We start from the raw sequence: 18,679 nt of genomic DNA on the forward strand, positions 1-18,679 counted from the left end.
ATTAATTTAGACAAATATACATATAAAAATTGACATTCTTTTTATACAGTGGATTCGCCACTGATTCTGTCTCTTTCCTAGTATCTAAAATTATTTTTTAAGAAAAAAAACAGCCCCTAAATTACAGTTGAAATTAAAACATACGTCCTTTTATTTCCAAAAACTTACTCGAGCCTCTCTAAATTTTCATTCTGTTATATAATAATCTCATTTTGTCTAAAATTAGCCTAATTTCCCATGGATGGCTAAAGAAATGATCTTACTGATCCTTTTTAAAACTATGGTAACGTTTGATTAGGAGGTAACAAAAGAGGGAAAGTTATAGCTTGTGAGAAATAAAGATTATGGCTTGTTTGGTTGGCACAAAACACTAAATTCCCGTGAAATGAGAAACTCTACTTACCTAGCGGTACGAGAAGTAACCTCTCTTTTCACCCCAATTAAGTGCAACTTTCTGACCTAAAAAATTCCTCACTCTCCATTTTTACCATTTTTTTCTTTGAGCTTCTGTACGCCCGTTGCCATTTAAGAAGAAGAAGCAATAGCAAATTGAGGAATTTCTTTAGCAAACATCAAGTAATGCTCTAAATCTCTAATCAGAATTAATTTGCCTTTTCATATTTGTTTTAAATCCAAGAAAACTTTCACATATTCAGTCCTTATTGAGAATAAGATTGGATTTGTATATAAATTGTAGATTGAACCCTTGATTAAACTAATTTTTATTTCCTTAATTAAATTGATTTTTGCTTGCTTGTGGGTTGTTTTGTTGTTTTTTTAGTAAACATTGATGTGTTTTCTTTATTTGGCTTCTTCGTTATTAAATTATTTTAATATTAATTTCTTTATTTATCTTTTTCTTCAAATTTGCAAATGTGCCATGAAAATATCTCTTCTTTTCCTTTTTGTTTTTTACAATCTGATGCGGAGCAACTTGCACTTTAATATATGGATGATTTGGGTCGCTTTAAACCAAAGAAGAAGGGGCACAGCCGTGCCATATCCAACACGCCCGTGCCAGCCTCTGGAAGTGCAAGACGCGAGACACGCCCAAGTTTAAGAAGCACAACCACGCTTGTGTTGCAGCCAGCCTGCCCGTGCAAGCCTCTGAAAGTCCAAGCATGCTCGCGCCAAGTTAAGCACGCTCCTGCCGAAGCCGACAAGTCTAGTTCCGTTTCAAGTGCCGGCACGCCCATGTCATACCAAGCACGCACGTGCTAGCCCCTAGAAGACCAAGCATGCTCATGTCATGCCAAACACGCTCGTGCTGCCGACCTTGCTAGGGTTTGGCAAAGCTTCAACTTTTGTGTTATTTTTAGGGTTTTTTATATTTTAGCCTAAACATATAAATAGGTTATTTTGCTATTTTGGAGGACAATTATTCTTTGATCATTATTCATATTCAATAAACTCCCTTGAGGGTTCAGTTTTACAAACTCCTTCGTCAAATCAAATGACATTGATCAAAACTCCTAACGGAGTATAATCGTTATTTCCATTCACGTAACCGTTCTGCTTCAGTTGGTATCAGAGTCGAAAGGCAAAAGTATCTCCATGGCCGACAATCATGAGACACGACTTACCCCCATAGAGACGAGGTTCAAAGAACTATCCGAACAGATTAGACAGTTGACTCTCGTTATTCAACAAGGCTACCCATAACCTGCAGCTACAACAGCAGCTCTGAGTCCACCACAACCAGATTATGCAAGACACCAAAATCATTATGATGGAGGTCGAGATTACAGAGGCAATGGTGACAATTTTCATAAAGGATACAAGATAAAGGTAGACCTTTAACCTTTCTTAGGATCGCTAGACATAAAAAGCGCTCTTGATTGGCTAGCGGAGGTTGAACGATTCTTTAAGATCATGAATGTTGAGGAGGAGCGTAAAGTTTCCATTGTGGCCTATAAACTAAAAGGAGGTGCAACAGCATGGGGGCATTCCGTTCAAAATGAATGCCATCGTCGGAGGATTGAACCTGTGCGAGATTGGATCTTAATGAAACAGATGATTGAGCAGCGTTTTCTCCCTAATGATCACTCCCAAATCCTGTATAAGAGGTATCATGACTATTTCTAGGAAAATCGAAAGGCAGATGAGTATACAAAAGAATTTTTGAGATTACAGGCCCGATGTGACAATTGTGAGACAAAATCCCAACAAGTGGCTCCTTATCAAAGGGGATTGAATCATTATATCATGTGTACGATGGGTGTAGCTGTAATTTTCACTTTGGCAGATGCAATTGAGATGGCTAAACGTGCGAAAGGTAGAATTAATTGGCTACCTCGATAACCATCTAATCATAACCAGAATTTCAGGCGACCCTGTTCCTCTGGAAATCAGCAATTCAGTAGAAGTTTCGGTGGATAGAACTAAAGAACAGCCACTCCTGCCAATAACCAGAGTTCACAGCAGCTCACAATAGAAGAAAAGAAAGACTCCTGGCGAAAGGCTCCCATGACAGACAAAAATAACAAACCAAATCTGTATCAGAAGCCAACCGGAGACTATTATTACCGTTGTAGAAAATAGGGGCATACATCTAATATATGTCCAGAACGTAGGGAGCTAATGATGGGCATCGACAGGTGAATGTAGTGGATAAGGTAACTGAGGTTGAAGAGGTAAAAGACAAAGATAATGGATCCATGGCTGGTTTTGAAGATGGAGAAGTTACATATGTTGTTCAGAAAATTTTATGTTCTCCAAAACAAAAAAGCGACACTCAACAAAGAAAAATTTTCCAAGCTAAATGTCGGGTTGGTGAAGCGGTGTGCTAACTCATTATCGACAGTTGCAGTTGTGAAAATTTGATAGCCAAGCAGCTGGCTGAAAAGCTAAATTTACCCACAGAACCACGTTCTTTACCGTACAAAGTAGGATGGATTAAAGAGGGTCCAACGATTGAAGTAAACCGGATAAGCAGCTGGTTGAAAAGCTAAATTCACCCACAGAACCACATCCTTCGCCGTACGAAGTACGGTGGATTAAAGAGGGTCTAAAAATTGAAGTAAACCGGATTTGCAAAGTGCCTATCTCAAAGGGAAAGTCGTACACAGATTCCATTAGTTGTGATGTTGTGGATATGGATGCTTGTCGAGTACTGTTAAGACGTCCATGGCAGTTTGATGTAGATGCATTGCATAAGGGAAGAGAGAATTCATACCTGTTCACTTGCAAAAATAAGAAAATCATTGTCTTACCTTCTGGATCTTCTACCAAAGCTTCTAAAGTGGAGGAGAAATCTGTAGTAGCTATTTCTTCCAATGCGCAGGAATTATCTGGTGCAATTGAGAAGTCCACAGGTGCATTGGCATTGCTAATCAAACTAGAGACAGGCCTTAATGAAGGGACACTAATAACCCCATCAGTCAAGGAGTTGCTAGATGAGTTTCATACCATAGTTGAAGAACCATCTACACTTCCACCTTTGTGGGACATTCAACATCAGATTGATTTCATCCCTAGATCGAAGATACCAAACCTGCCCCATTATAAAATGAATCCAAAGGAGAGCCAGTTCCTTCAAGAACAAGTAGAAGATGTATTAAAGAAGGGACATATCCGGGAGAGCATTAGTCCCTGTGGGGTTCCTGCCTTATTAGCACTAAAGAACGATGGGACTTGGAGAATGTGTGTGGACAGTAGAGCCGTCAACAAGATCACGGTGCAGTATCGATTCCCTATTCCTCATTTGGAGGACATGTTGGACCAACTGTCACGATCTATAATGTTTTCTAAAATAGATCTTCGCAGCGGGTATCATCAAAATTGAATCAAAGAATAAGATGAATGGAAGACTGCCTTCCAGACGAATGAAGGATTCTATGAGTGGTTGGTTATGTTGTTTGGGTTGACTAATGCACCAAGCACGTTCATGCGACTTATGACTCAGGTTTTGCATCCTTTCTTACATAAATTTGTTGTTGTTTATTTTGATGACATCTTAATTTTCAGTCGTAGCGAGGAAGAACACCTTCAGCACCTTTGACAAGTGTTAGATGCTTTGCAGAAAAATGAGTTGTGCATCAACCTTAAGAAGTGCAGTTTTATGACAGAGCAAATTTTGTTTGTTGGCTATATTGTTAGCTCGGAAGGAATTCATGTTGATGACAGAAAAATTGAGGCCATCTAAAACTAGCCTATTCCCAAGAACGCCACTGAAGTTCGCAGCTTTCATGGACTTGCTACTTTCTATAGGCGGTTCATCAGGAACTTTAGCAGCATTGTCGCTCCTATTACCGATTGTTTGAAGAAAGAGAGAGTTCGTCAGTTTGTATGAACCGAAACTGCAAACAAAAGCTTTGAAGAGATCAAAGATAAGCTTACTTCTGCCCCTATTCTTGCTTTACCTAATTTTGATAAAATTTTTGAGTTTGATTGTGATGCTTGTGGGATTGGAATTGGTGGTGTCTTGACTCAATCTGGAAAGCCTATTGCATTCTTTAGTGAGAAATTGAATGAAGTTAGGCAGAAATGGTTCACTTATGTGCAAGAATTATATGCAGTTTTCAGAGCTTTCAAAACTTGGGAACATTACTTATTGGGGCATGAGTTCATTATTTACATTAATCATCAAGCTTTAACTCATTTTCAAACTCAAAAGAAAGTGAGCAAGATGCATGCGCGTTAAGCAAATTATTTTGGTGCTTTTCATTATGTCATTAAACACAAATCGGGTACTTGTAATACGGTTGCGGATGCTTTGAGTAGGAAAGCAGCCCTATTGATTACAATTAGGCAAGAGATTGTGGGGTTAGAATTTCTTAAAGATTTGTATGCCTCAGATGAAGATTTTGCTGACATATGGGCAAAAATTGATGTTAAACAGCTTACCGACGGTTTCTTGGTTCATGACGGATACTTATTCAAGGAAAATAGATTGTGCATCCCTGGTCTTCCCTCCGGGAGAAGTTAATACGAGAAATCTATGGTGGAGGATTGAGCGAACATTTGGGACGAGATAAAACAATTGCCGGGTTAGAGGCTCGTTTCTATTGGCCACAAGTAAGAAAGGAAGCAGGGAAGCTAGTTCAAAAATGCTCAATTTGCTAAACACAAAAGGGCCATTCTCAAAGCATTGGTCTTTACACTCCATTGACTGTTTCAGAACAATCTTGAGAGGACTTATCTATGGATTTTATGTTAGGTTTACCTCGAACTCAACGTGGGGCTGATTCTATTTTTGTTGTTGTTGACAGATTCTCCAAGATGGCACATTTTATTCCTTGCAAGCAAACCAATGATGCCTCGCACATAGCAAAGTTATTCTTCCACGAGATTGTTCGATTGCATGGCATCCCCAAAACCATCACATCTGACCAAGACACAAAGTTTCTAGCTCACTTTTGGACAACTTTATGGAAAAGATTCAACACTCAACTTCATTATAGCAGTACTGCTCGCCCCCAAACTGATGGTTAAACTGAAGTACACAATCGAACTCTCGGTAATCTCCTTAGGTGCATTTGCAGTGAGAAGAAAAAGATGTGGGATCTTGCTCTTACCCAAGCAGAAGTTGCTTACAACAGTGTTATCCATAGCTCCATCAAGATGTCAACTTTTGCAATTATCTACCGGAAGGTACCAGCCCATACTCTTGATCTTCTCTCCCTTCCAGCAGGTGTGGAGAAGAGTATTGCAGCTAACAACTTGGATACCGAGCACGTGGAGGTATTCAAGCAAGTGCAACAATTCATCACTATTGCCACTGAAAAATATAAAGCTGCAGTTGATAAACATCAACGTTATAAAACTTTTACCATGGGTGATTGGATTATGGTGTATCTTCGCAAGGAGCGTGGCGGAGGACAGAAGAAACTTGATTAAAAAAAGATTGGACCATTTCAAGTAATTAAGAAGATCAATGATAATGTCTATGTGTTTGACCTACCCGAAGACATGAATATTTCCAGGACCTTCAATGTTGCTAATTTATTCCCTTTCTACCTCGATGATGATCACTTGAGGTCGAGTTCTTTTAAAGTGGGGAGGATTGATGCGAAGCAACTTGTACTTCAATATATGGATGATTTGGATCGCTTTAAATCAAAGAAGAAAGGGCCCGGCCGTGCCATATCCTGCACACCCGTGCCAGCCTCTAAAAGTCGAGGACACGAGACATGCCCAAGTCTAAGAAGCACAAGCATGCCCGTGCAAGCCTCTAGAAGTCCAAGCATGCTCATGCCGAAGCTGACGAGTCTAGTACCGTTTCGAGTGCCGACACGCCCGTGTCATACCAAGCACGCCCGTGCTAGCCCTTGGAAGTCCAAGCATGCTCGTGTCATGCCAAGCACACCCGTACCGCCAACCTTGCTAGGGTTTTGTATGGCTTCGACTTTTGTGCTATTTTTAGGGTTTTTTATATTTTAGCCTAAACATATAAATAAGTTATTTTGCTATTTTGGAGGACAATTATTCTTTGATCATTATTTATATTCAATAAACTCCTTTGAGGGTTTAGTTTACAAACTCTTTCGTCAGATCAAATGACATTGATCAAAACTCCTGACAGAATATAATCGTTATTCTCATTCACGTAGCCATTTTGCGTCAGTAATCTCTATTTACCAAACCCCTTAAATATGATTTTTGAGTTATCTCTTATACTTAAAATTACAACCACAATGAAAAGCCAACATTTACCATAGGTTTTCTCATGAGTTCTCTAGTCACCTTTCATAACTAAGAATTTTTCACATTTCTACAGAGGATTTTAGCCCGTGGTTCTCTTATAATGTGTTTGCAATGATCTAAAATCTTTTAGAGGTATATCCATTATTGAATTATATTATGAAGTCAACTATGCTTGTTCATGCAGGACATAGGATGCGTTAGCTTTATACTCACGAGCTTATAAAAGGAAAACATAAAACAAAATACTTTTTTTTTTTTCTTTTCCTCTTTATTTCGTTACTTTATAATCAAAATATAGAAAAAGAAATTATAAGTAAAACAAATTGTATTCTTTTTCTGAATGATTAATGAATGTTTCATTAATTTTGTATTTGATTTTATATTGTGCAATTTTATGCTGAAAAAATTGTACTTTTGTATTATTTATTAAAGTTATTTTCTCATATCATCGCACCAATCAATTGTATTCTTTGATTTTGTGTTATTTATTAATGATTTTACATTATTAATTCCATTAACTAAAAATTATATAATTTTGTATTATTTAATTTTCCTTTTTATTTTATATTATAAAAACCTAATACATGCACATAACTGCACACTAAAATATAGCCTAATGATAAGTGTATATACGACTCAACAATAGATCCGGATTAGAATCTCCCTATATTTAAAAAAAAAATCATAATACTTATAGAAAATAAATTTTTATTTTATATTATGTAATTTTTTAAATGTTCTTAATGTTATATCATAAAAAATAAAAATAAAAAATTATTTATAAAAAAAAAGTAAAATCGCGAAACATGCAATAAAATTACTTTTGTTTTTAAGCAAAAATAGCTATCCAACGATGGAGGATGGAGTAATCAACCCATGTTGAAATGCTGAGACAGGGACAGTGTTGTTCAAATCAAATTTATTTACGCTACCCATCAATGATGGATAGGAGTACGACGACCCGTTTGGATTTGGATAGACATGGCAATTTGATTTTTGATTGTAATATTCTATTAACATACAATTTAATCAGACTTTTGCCGCTGTGGGATATGACATTTATTTACTATTTTTTTACCACCACGCTTTTGGTATTTAAAACTTATAAAAGGCTATAAATTAAAGAGCAATACTCGAAGACAATGTCACACTGTCAAGGTTCTCTGCTCCATGAGGTACACAGACGAGTTCGCTGAGAGCACCAGCAAATAATAGCTGACCCGTTGCTCGTTGAGTTGTTTGATCCATCTGTAAGGTTCCCACTTAGCTCCATCGCCATCGTTGTTGCAGCAATTACAGAGGAGAAATAGAAGTTAGGTTTAGGGATTTCAGGTTTGGGTTTTTGCTTGAACGGATCCGTTAAAGGGAAGGGGACTGTTTTCTTAGGTGGAAACGGCGTCGTTTTTGAGGTGGATTATGGGTTTGTTAGTTTAACCATTACGTCAGTCTCTGAAATCCCACAGGTTTGTTTAGTATTTTTTTAAACCCTGATTTCAAATTAGGGTTCAATTAATAATGACATTTGAAATTAGAGTGTACAGGGAATTAAAGATCAAAATGGATGTGCATTTGAAATACAACGCAAATGTCAAGATTTTAATTAAATTACTCACTTATAATATATTATAGGGTATATTTATCATTTCGAAAGTCCCATTTAATTAATACAATTTAATTTATGAAGAATTTAATATATCAGCCAAATACAATTATATTAAATTTTTTGAGAAACAAGTTATTTAGAATTTTAATTCGTAGGAAGTAAAGTTGAAATGAATCAAAGGAGGCCTACGATGGATTATAAACTCTAATTAAAATAAGACATCGTGCCTCTAAACCACAACAGATTTAAAAAGTCCTTCAGATCTCTCACATCTCGCTCTCTTTTCCTCCTGCAAAAGACGACCTCCACAACTAGTTTTCCAATCGTTGTTGCTTCAACTGTCCAGCCTGCGTAGAATTTTCACAGTCAAATCTGATAGTCACATGCTTCTCTCTTTTTTCTCTTTCTCCTGGCCATCTCCACGGTCGCCATTTTTGTAATTTGCTCAATAACCATCAATGTTTCTGATTGATTTAACCACAATCAAGTATCTGTTGTGATCTGGTGAAGGTGAAATCACAATCCATATAATTGTTTTTGCTCTTAATTAATATTTTTTGAGCTATTACTTTAAATACCGCAAGTAAAATACAAGTACATGCATAATAATAATTATTATTATTATTATCAAAGAAACATGTATTTAGTTAATGGTCTTCTCTTTTATTTGAGGAGTGAGTAGTCTTACGTTCGAGTAATCTTCATTATAAGTGTTTAATTTTTACCAATTTTGTTTAGGGAAGAACTACCCTGTTGTGTAGCTCGAGTCTCCCAATTAATAAATAAAAAAGGAAATCGTAATAAATATCACTTTTTGAAATTTATTTTTACAGAATGTCAGTTTGACTTTAAAATTTAAATTATTGTCATTTGTGATATATTTTTACTATTGTGTCTTTTTTTTATTGGTAGGACATTAATTTATTAATATTTCAGTATTTTAATATGTTAATGTTTCATTTTATATTAATTTCCTATTTTATTGTTTTAATATGTTAGTATTTCCTTTGGTATTAATTTTCTATTTTCAACATTCTTTCCTTTTTTTTAATATGTTAATAATATTTTTTACTGCAATTTTTTCAGCCCTTATTATTTTCTTAAGGTTCTTCCCCCTTTTGTTGCCTTCATTATTTTCTTATCGTTTTTTCTCCTTTTGCTGTCATTTTTTTCATTATTGGTGTTGTTTCGTTTTTATTCATAAGGTATGTTAATTTCTATTTTTGATTTATTATTAAAAATATCTCTATCAATTTTTTATACAATCAGTAATTACAGTAGAAATACGATAAGACTAATGATTCTGTTCGGATTGATACGATACAATATATATATATACACTGTACTTACTTGGTTTGATGCACCATATTCACTTAGTTTGATCCAATGTGTTAATTGATGTACATATATCTATTCTGTATTTAATTGATTTTATAGTATTTACTTTTTTCCGGTGTTTCCTTTTTTTCGGTGTTTCTTTTTTTTTTTCTAGTATTTCCATTTTTCAAAGTTTCCTTTTTCTATGTGTTTCCTTTTTTTCAATGTTTTCTTTTTCTCAGTGTTTCTTTTTTCTCAGTGTTTCCTTTTTTTATTGTTTCAAGCATTTCATTTTTTTCGGTGTTTCTTATTTCTCTTGTAAGGTCAATTTTGGTACTATTAAATTTTTTTGACCGAATATATTATTATCTTAATGAGTATTCTTTTAGGATATTTAGTTAAAAAGTACGAACTTTGAATCTGAAATTCCCTTAAAAGTAAAAAAAAAAAAAAAAAAAAAAAAAACATGTATTTAAGATATTTTAAGTTTTTGTTTGAGAATAAAAAAATTCATGGATGAGTTTTAGCAGCTGTTCATTATTTATATGGGCCCAGTAGAGTGGGCTTTGGATCCAAGATTCTTGAAGAGAATCATGAATGTAATTCTGGGCGGGTGCATAAAACTTCCTAGTTAAGGTTTTTTTTTTTTTTTTTTTTTTTTTGACATTACTTCCTAGTTAAGTTGATTCCTAATCCTATACAGGAACAGGAATATAGGTTTCCGAATTTACCCATATGAATAGCCAAAGGTAAAGCTATCCAACATACAAACAAACAGTCTCCGGTGGTCTCTTTGTTTTTCACAACCATGACTATTACCATCACGGACTATCAACTGACCTGCGACTCACACAATCTCTACGACGTCAACTTCTACGGCAACCAGATCCACACTCTTCTCACCCACTCTGCTTATCATGTCGATCAATGGCTCACCGAAACTCAACAACTAATTAACCATAACCACTCTCTCCACCCTACCGTCGTCGGCCTGGACGTGGAGTGGCGCCCTAATTTCGGCCGCAACTTCGATAATCCAATCGCCACTCTACAACTTTGCATTGGCCGCAGATGCCTTATCTATCAGATACTGCATTCCCCGAGTGTCCCTCAATCTCTTGTGGACTTCCTTCAAGGCGGGAATTTTGTTTTTGTTGGGGTTGGTATTAGGAGTGATACTGAAAAACTGCTTGAGGATTATGGATTGAATGTGGGAAATCAAGTCGACTTGAGGGGTTTGGCGGCGCAGAGGTTAGGGTTGACGGAGCTGAGGGGTGCCAGTTTGAAAGTATTGGCTAGGCGAGTCCTTGGACTGGAGATTGAGAAGCCCAGAAGGGTCAAATTGAGTAGGTGGGACCATATGTGGCTTACTCCTGTGCAGGTTCAATATGCTTGCATCGATGCCTTTGTGTCCTCCGAAATTGGCGTGATGTTGAATGCTTCTTGAATTCTGAGGCTTTAAAGGACAGTGTTTTAGGATTATTATGTCTCTCGTTTTAAAAAAAGTTTTAATTTTGTGGTGATCCTACCTAACTTAGGTATTTTAAGAATGTGTTTCTTTTCAAGTTATGCAATTTTCGTTATTATGTTATCTTAGGAACTTGGTTCTTATGGAATTGATGTTTAGCTTATTTGCAATGCAATATACTTTGTTGGGATGATAATATCGGAGGCAATTTTACATACCAGTATACTATATTTCAAATAGCAATTTTCTTGGCAAGTAGTTACTCGCTTGCCAATGCTGTCTAGAAATTCAGACTACTTGGATCCGTTTAATTTATGGACTCTGGCATGATAATGGATGCCATCAGGTTTATCTGCATTATATTACAGGCACTCAGCTCGCCTTTTCTTCGTTGACAGAGTTCCACTAGGAACTTGGGATCCTGGGGATATGTCAATTTCATATGCCTAGTATAAACTTGTTAGTACTGCACAAGAACATGAACATGAAAATCTGTCTATTTTATTACTAATGGTTGGTCAATGATAAACTCGCTCCAAACCATCCTTTTCTGGATGATGATTAAGCATTGACTATCCAGGATAAATAATGATTTTGATCTATATTTGTAATGATTCTGTTTTGAGATTACTCCCTCAGCACCCAGGCGAGCAAGGTTGTGTTTTGGCAGTTTAAGGTAACATTACTATGGCATATTTTCTACTATGTCTTATAGGTTTGCATACGGTGCCGATATTGGGTCTGAATCTGGTTTTTCTTAACAACAATGGTTTTGTGAAAGTATGTATGCTAAATCTTTAATGGTAGGGAGACTGGAATCACGCAGGATAAGAAGTTTATATATGAACATAAGACAAGGGCAGAAAAGATCAGTTTTGGCTTATTATTGCGGTTGTATTATATAACATGTGTAGCTGCATTTTGTTTGGTAATAGCGTTTTGTGTTGATTCTCAAAAAGTTGTTCCACATTCTCATTTCTTTGCTCCTCTACAGATATACCATATTCCATTGACAAAATGGCTTACACTACTGGATTATGATTCCTCTGTCTGCTCTAGAGGATATTTTGTATGATAATATAATAATAGTGTTTAATTCAGTTTTCCAGTTAAAACTAAATGATGCTCACCCCTAACATGACTTAAATAGACGGAAATAGATGTGTTCTCAAGATCGATTTTGTTGAGATTCCCTTGATTCTACAAACTTATGGTTATTGGTCTTAATTTTGTTAAGATTCCTTTTGATTTGAATCGATGCTGGAGATGCTTTTGATTTTGAAAGCTACCTGTGCAATTTGGGGGAGACGGTGCCAAATGAAATTTTTCAAAAGGGGACCAAAGTGAGGACCAATAGAAAAAAATTCTGGAGTTTGGGGTTCCTGCACGACAATCTCGCCCGTGATCTCTCTTTCTCTGCTACTATCTCATAGCGCAGAAGTGTAATGCCAAGTAATGAACTACGCAATTCCAAAGAAAATGAATTCTTTCTGCATTTGCTTTCCAAGGTGACCTCTTGGACACTATATTAGTGTTAAGTGTTGTACGTCACATGTTTGATGAAATTGAAACCTGTAAGACCTCCAAAGAAAAAGGAGAAAGTTGATTTCTTCTTTGAGTGATTTTCTGGTCTTTATTTTTCCACAGCTTTTAACTTCCAAACAAAGCAAAGAACAAAAGTTGCTGTAATCAGCTCTCTCTTTGGTAAGGCCCAGTTGAGTTTTCCATTACAGGACACAACTATTTGACTGGTGTTGACACTGGCGCTAACAGTTGGCCCATATGAATTTGCTTTGGACCACCAGCTCTGTGGGCTTCGTTATTGAACTGCCCAGTTGGTATTATCAATTTTAGATATTTTCTATTTGTTGATAATATTTTTGTCTTTGTATTTTATACCTAGAAAAATATTGTTAGGATAGATATGTTCAAAAGTCATACCATGATGATGATAGATATAAATTGCATCCTATTTCAGAGCAAATATACATGATGCTAAGTTCTATTGTAAGCCAAATAAAAAAAACATCGTTGATTTTCAAATGAAATTGAAGGGAATTAAGCACAGTTTTATATCAGTTACTGATTCAATTTATTTAGGTTAATGAGGCAGTGAAAATATTTAGTGCACCAGGCACTCACAATCAGGCAGGTTTCACCTGAAATTGTGGAAAGCGAGTTGTATGAAATTTTAGAGGATGCATACATATATATACTAGGTACATAATAAATAATGAATCTTTCAGTGTAGTAGCTGCATTATACTTCAATGGTATTTCTTTGCTTCCATAGAACACAAACGCACTTTCTACAGAATACCAGGACAGATATATATATATAAAGAAAAGTTTCAAATATTCAAGTTATGCTAGATGTACAAAAACACACCACTATATATTGTTTAATTATAACTTCAAGCCATAACTTGAAGAACATAAAAGCATATATAAAATGTAGTGAGAAACCAAATATATGAGTAGTTTGTCTTAAAAGCAATGCACGCATACTGTCTATTAATTCCACTACACTTGTACTCAAGAAACCCGTCTCTGAGAGTCTTATTATTCTGCAAAAGACAAAAGAAAAAGTTGTAAGGATGTGGTAAACATGTAGACATACATTGAATACTTCAGTTTATGAGGTAGCAGGAAAGAAAGATGATGCATATTTTTGTTAATATACCTTGCTACTTGCTTAAAGCTCTAAATGCTAGAACCTTGAAGGTTGGGCTGAGCAAGCTGCAGATGGTATGAATGGATTTGAGAATGAATGGTTCCAAGCTGAAGGACACTACTCGGTTCTCCACAAAATGGGAATTGATCAAGAACTTGTTGATGCTCCACTGGCTTTGCTTCCAGTGTCGCGTGCTGATACTCCATTGCCACGCGATGATCCTGGATCTGATTTAAAACAATCTTACGTATAATTAATCTTCAGATAAATCAAATTTATATTATTGCATTTGGTAAAGCTTAAAAAATCCATATATAACAACTTAAATAAGCTCAAGACATCACATTACATAACAAGAACGTTTCTTATAAAATAAAATAACACGATATGAAATAATTTGGTATGAATTGGATGGGATCCTTACCCAACGGTACATATTGCCATTTTCCTCCTCCAACATTCGCTCCTTATAACATTTAAAGAGAGAGGTAGAATTAGGTTATGCATTGAACTAAGAAATGTGCAGCAAAATTTAGTTTTTGAGCTTTAGAAGGAAGAGAGAGCTTCACCTTCCTGTGCAGATTATCCAGTTGCTGCTGCAAGAGCTCATTCTGTATGCATGACAAAGTCAAAGAACCAAAAGAAGAACTCAGAAAGAGAAATACTATGCATAGCAATGCATGTGTATATTCCAAGAAGGTATCTTCACACAACAATGCATGTTTTTTTTTTTTTTTCTCTTCTTGCAATTTTCTTCTTGTTCATAATACAAAGCATGAAGTTCTTTAACGTTGCATTCTTAATCTCTAATGTCAGCAACAACAACTAAATCAAAAAATTTCCAAGTAGAAAGAGCCTTATTGTAGATTTTTGGGAACTTGATACTCCACTGAACAAGCAGAAAAAAGTTGATATAGAGTTTTGGGAACTAAATGAAACTTCCCATGAATATCACAAGCTCTAGTAGACGTATGTAAGCCAATGATTTACAAGAAAAAAAGAACGAAGAAAACTTACCTTCCGGTTGCGGACCTTGGCAACAGAGCGTTCTAGTTCTTGTTCGAGTTCATCTAAATCATCAAAAGGAATGGAACTCATGTCCTCACCCATGTAACGCTTCATATTTAATTGAAGACTGAGAGTTTCTTTCCTAAGCATTGTCAACTCACCGAACAGTTGTTCCTACAAATTAACAATTGGAAAAGGATCAAATTGCAAAACATTGGTTAATTTTTACACACATATTGTCTAATTAAAGTGTTTTAAATAAATACTCTGCTATCATGCTCAGGAATACTGGTCCCTTTAACCTTTTGATATCTTTCTATTATTTGCTGCATCCTGTAACAGTATAGCACACACTCAGACATGAAGACAGAAGTTAATGTACATGGACAAGAACAAATAAGGAAAATATTTAATAATTATGTGATGAGTAAATTTTAAGTAAATTTTTTTTGTTTCCATGTACTTGGAAATAATCATGCATTGCACACATTTTTTTACTTCTAATCTGTTCAGATCATTCGCTGAAGTTCAAACCTAGGTCAAACTCTTAACTATAGTAACTTGATCACACTTATCATTGGTCAATACAGTTTGGCCTGAACTTATAATTATTAATATATTTATAAAGGGAAATGTTCATTTGGATCAAAGGATAGTCAAATAAAAACTAAAAAACTTGGTTCCTGAAATACAATTTAAAAACCAAAATGAACAATCTCATTAAGGGACTACTGCAGTATGCACTTATTCTGTTTTTAGTTAAATACGTAGTTGAAATTATATATGCTTGACATTTCTGTGTATGTATACACACACACATGTTTAGAGAAAAGTTATATCACTTCCTAGGGTTTGTTTGGATTACATTAAAGTTGGAAAGGATTGAAAATAAATATTTGAGGTCAAAGAATTTTTGTTCCAAGTTTAATTCTGAATGCAAAATATATTTGTTAATAGGAATAAGAGTTTAACTTATAGAAATCTTGATCTTTGAATTGCTTATAAATGAAACTGAAGGATGAAGTCTTGTTACTCAAATTTCATTCCACAAACATGGCCTTAGAGTTATAATCAAGACAAAGTCGTGATCATGATCATATCAAATCACACAAGTTCACTTTACAGTAGAGATCTTGAGATATTAAAATCAGAAATAAAAGGTAAAGGAAAAAATGGGAAAAAAAAAAAGGAGAGAGAAAGAAAAAGGTAAAATCTTTGTGAAACAATCTTTCCATGAAAAAAGAGAGAACGGAACTATGACTGGAAACCCTAACTTGCCAGAAACATGCAATAAAGAAAGTGAATCCGCTTAAGATATATATATATATATATATCAATTGAATTTCTAATAAGCAAAAATCAGAGACCAACAACAGATCCATATCAGAAAGAACATGAAGAACAAAAATAAGGTAGAGAAATGGTAAAATATGGATCAACCTGTAAGGTTCAGTGCAGTACTGGCAGAGTTTTCCAGTGCTAGAAAAGATGATGAGGCCTATTTGAGCATCACAAAGCACTGAAAGTTCATGAGTCTTCTTCAAAAGACCAGCTCTGCGCTTGGAGAAGGTGACTTGCCTTGTTGTCTGGTTTTCAATTCTCTTAATTGGTATTTTTCCACGACCCATGATTTTGATCCCAACAAGCTTTTTTAGCCCTAGCCTTTAGCGTTTCAGGAAAGATGTCAAGATATATATAAAGCTAATTCCTAATGTATATATAAAGATATAAAGTTCAGACAAGGGAGTAGAAGACACAAAGAAATGAGAAATGGAAACTAATGAGCTTCTGAAACCTGGAAAATTATAATCTTTTGGTGCAATTATAAGAGAGAGAAGAGATAAAACTTTCTATACCTATTACTATCTTTAACCCTCTGCTTGTACAATTAGAGAGTTTGCACTAAACAGCACAAAGAGCATTTTATTCTATGATTATTGTTAATTCAGAAAACTTACTAAAATGCAGTTGAAAGAAATATTATGGTCATGGAAGGATGGACAAAAGGTTGCTGTTACTGTTAACCACTCTCTGAGCAACCCTGCAAAGTTACTGTCTTTGCCAATTTTGGGATGTTTTAACCATAGTTAAGATAACTAGGGTTACAATAACTACAAACTTGATAGCCCAGACCTAATAGGAAACGACAAAGTGTAACAATCAAATTGGAATAGACTTTTTATTTTATATATATATATATGCATGGTTTCTTTCCTTCATGGCTTGCTCATTAAGCATCATAGCAACTTAATAAGGAAAATTATGGTTAACAATTATTGTCTAATCTCTTTACCAAATTCATTTTCCTATGGGCAACCTAATCTGTTTTTAACTTAATAAATATTAATGAGAATGCATTAAGTCAATTTTACCATTCACTAATTATTTTTATAAAATGCTGTGTGTATGTATTTTTTTTTTTTTTTTTACACTATTATGATGGTCTATTAAATAAATAAGAAGTCTACACAAGCTGTGTCCTGGAGGAAGTCTCTAAATATATATTTTAGCTAATTAAAAACACATTAAAGGTAGTTTATATGAAAATTGTTACAACTGAGCAGAATGTAGAAAAATCGACCAAATCGGATCGTCCCGATTGGTTATTTTTGGTTAACGAAAAATATTTTTTTTTTGTTTAATTCAGTTTTTTTAGAAAAATCCAAAAAATAAATTGATTGAACCCAAAATTTAAGTCAAGAACAAAAAAACTAAACTATGCTTTGATTTTTCTAATAGAAAAATTTAATTATTCTTTTTGTATTAGTTTAGCTTGGTTTGAACTAAACGGATGGAATGTTTCTCCATCTTGAAAGGAGATATTTCCAAGGTGGTAAAATCGACTTAATCAAATCAATTCATTTCAGTTTTGGTTTTATATAATAAATCAAAATTAAAATATGTTTCTATTTTATGCTGTTTTTAATATTATATAAAATAAAAAATCTAAAAATCAAATTGATTTAACCTGAAATTAATTCAAAACAGAAAATTGAACAGAAACTAGGTTCAATCTTTCTTGTAGAAAAATTTGGTTTACAGGACCATCTTTGTGTGTTTTAAATTCTGACATGAATGCTTCCTCTAATAGTTCACGTAATTGCTACTTTGGGCGAAACTTTCTCGATTCACACTTATCTTCTTTTCCAATATCTTCTCTTGTGAAATTTTATTGTCTAATATGTAATATCTTCTCCGATGAAATATCTTATTGTACCAACGAGAGTTGATCTGTATGAAAAGGATTCAAATTCTTAAAATAAGAGGTGTTTCCGGCATGGATCTGACGCGGCATGAGCAGTATTAGGATTAGCATAATAGATTAGATATATAGAGAGAGAGTGAGAGAGAGGAATACAATTGAAAATATAAAGTCAATTAATAAAAGTTCAGAAATCTAATATGAAGTGCTTAAAATGAGCATTTTTCTAAAAATATGTATATACATAAATAGGTAAGTTTTACAAAGTTAAAATACAATGAAACCAAAATTAAGTTTAGTAAAATGATAAATATAATTTCACCATAATTTACTTAATATTTCTTTGTAAGCACTTGAATTAAAATTTTACATATATTTTTAATACTTAATATTTCTTTGTAAGCACTTGAATTAAAATTTTACATATATTTTTAATACTCCCACTGTTCTCTTTATTTAGAGAAAATTTCTATTTAGAGTGTTTTTTTTTATAGAAAAATTTACGTAAAATGGAAACTTTGAAAATGATGCAATTGTTTAAAGTCTAAAATAGCCTCATTTGATTTGAGTCCTTGTGCTAATTGCGCATGGTTAGCAAGAGAAAGTGGCAAAAAAAAAAAAAGTTAGGCATTTAATGCCCTCGTGTTTCCAAAGTAAAAGTGAACAATTATTTTATCATAGAATTATAAATTATTGATAGTTAACAAATGTGCTCATATTAAAAAGTATATTAGACACATATCTATTTTGCCTACGAGAGTCA

At 34.4% G+C, this 18,679-nt stretch overlaps 3 protein-coding genes across 4 annotated transcripts; 2 read left to right on the plus strand and 1 right to left on the minus strand.

Moving 5' to 3' along the window:
- Nucleotides 1–1,872: 1,872 nt before the first annotated feature.
- Nucleotides 1,873–3,784, plus strand: LOC149499207 (uncharacterized). The gene is made up of 3 exons (XM_089722262.1): nucleotides 1,873–1,986; nucleotides 2,086–2,275; nucleotides 2,964–3,784. The coding sequence occupies exons 1-3, from the start codon at nucleotides 1,873–1,875 to the stop codon at nucleotides 3,782–3,784; spliced, it is 1,125 nt and encodes a 374-aa protein (XP_089578388.1).
- A 6,487-nt stretch (nucleotides 3,785–10,271) lies between these two features.
- Nucleotides 10,272–11,229, plus strand: LOC105640204 (3'-5' exonuclease). Its single transcript, XM_012224834.4, has one exon. The coding sequence runs from the start codon at nucleotides 10,374–10,376 to the stop codon at nucleotides 11,010–11,012; it is 639 nt and encodes a 212-aa protein (XP_012080224.1). The 5' UTR covers nucleotides 10,272–10,373; the 3' UTR covers nucleotides 11,013–11,229.
- A 2,179-nt stretch (nucleotides 11,230–13,408) lies between these two features.
- Nucleotides 13,409–16,684, minus strand: LOC105639374 (protein TRANSPARENT TESTA 16). 2 transcript variants are annotated; one of them, XM_037639843.2, is made up of 8 exons: nucleotides 16,571–16,684; nucleotides 16,155–16,376; nucleotides 14,981–15,047; nucleotides 14,724–14,888; nucleotides 14,276–14,317; nucleotides 14,131–14,172; nucleotides 13,716–13,933; nucleotides 13,409–13,599 (listed from the first exon to the last, which is right to left on the minus strand). In XM_037639843.2, the coding sequence occupies exons 2-7, from the start codon at nucleotides 16,340–16,342 to the stop codon at nucleotides 13,736–13,738; spliced, it is 702 nt and encodes a 233-aa protein (XP_037495771.1). In that variant the 5' UTR covers nucleotides 16,343–16,376; nucleotides 16,571–16,684; the 3' UTR covers nucleotides 13,409–13,599; nucleotides 13,716–13,735. The 2 variants fall into 2 exon arrangements, with proteins under 2 accessions (XP_037495771.1, XP_012079153.1); XM_012223763.4 differs by lacking the exon at nucleotides 16,571–16,684 and having other exon boundaries at nucleotides 16,155–16,530.
- Between the last annotated feature and the right edge of the window lie 1,995 nt (nucleotides 16,685–18,679).

This window comes from Jatropha curcas, chromosome 1, assembly GCF_041381405.1.
Source record: "Jatropha curcas cultivar XTBG-Jc1 chromosome 1, XTBG_Jcur_1.0, whole genome shotgun sequence".
Taxonomy (NCBI): domain Eukaryota; kingdom Viridiplantae; phylum Streptophyta; class Magnoliopsida; order Malpighiales; family Euphorbiaceae; genus Jatropha; species Jatropha curcas.

What these genes read in the sequence shown, in the direction of transcription:
- LOC149499207 (XM_089722262.1), top strand. Translation starts at nt 1,873, where the DNA reads ATGAATGTTGAGGAGGAGCGTAAAGTTTCCATTGTGGCCTATAAACTA. An exon ending in ATCGTCGGAGGATTGAACCT is followed by an intron (nt 1,987 to 2,085) that starts GTGCGAGATTGG and finishes GACTATTTCTAG; the next exon opens with GAAAATCGAAAGGCAGATGA. An exon ending in GATGGCTAAACGTGCGAAAG is followed by an intron (nt 2,276 to 2,963) that starts GTAGAATTAATT and finishes ATTCACCCACAG; the next exon opens with AACCACATCCTTCGCCGTAC.
- LOC105640204 (XM_012224834.4), top strand. Translation starts at nt 10,374, where the DNA reads ATGACTATTACCATCACGGACTATCAACTGACCTGCGACTCACACAAT.
- LOC105639374 (XM_037639843.2), bottom strand. Translation starts at nt 16,342, where the DNA reads ATGGGTCGTGGAAAAATACCAATTAAGAGAATTGAAAACCAGACAACA. An exon ending in TTCCTGAGCATGATAGCAGA is followed by an intron (nt 14,889 to 14,980) that starts GTATTTATTTAA and finishes GTTAATTTGTAG; the next exon opens with GAACAACTGTTCGGTGAGTT. An exon ending in ATGGCAATATGTACCGTTGG is followed by an intron (nt 13,934 to 14,130) that starts GTAAGGATCCCA and finishes GTTTTAAATCAG; the next exon opens with ATCCAGGATCATCGCGTGGC.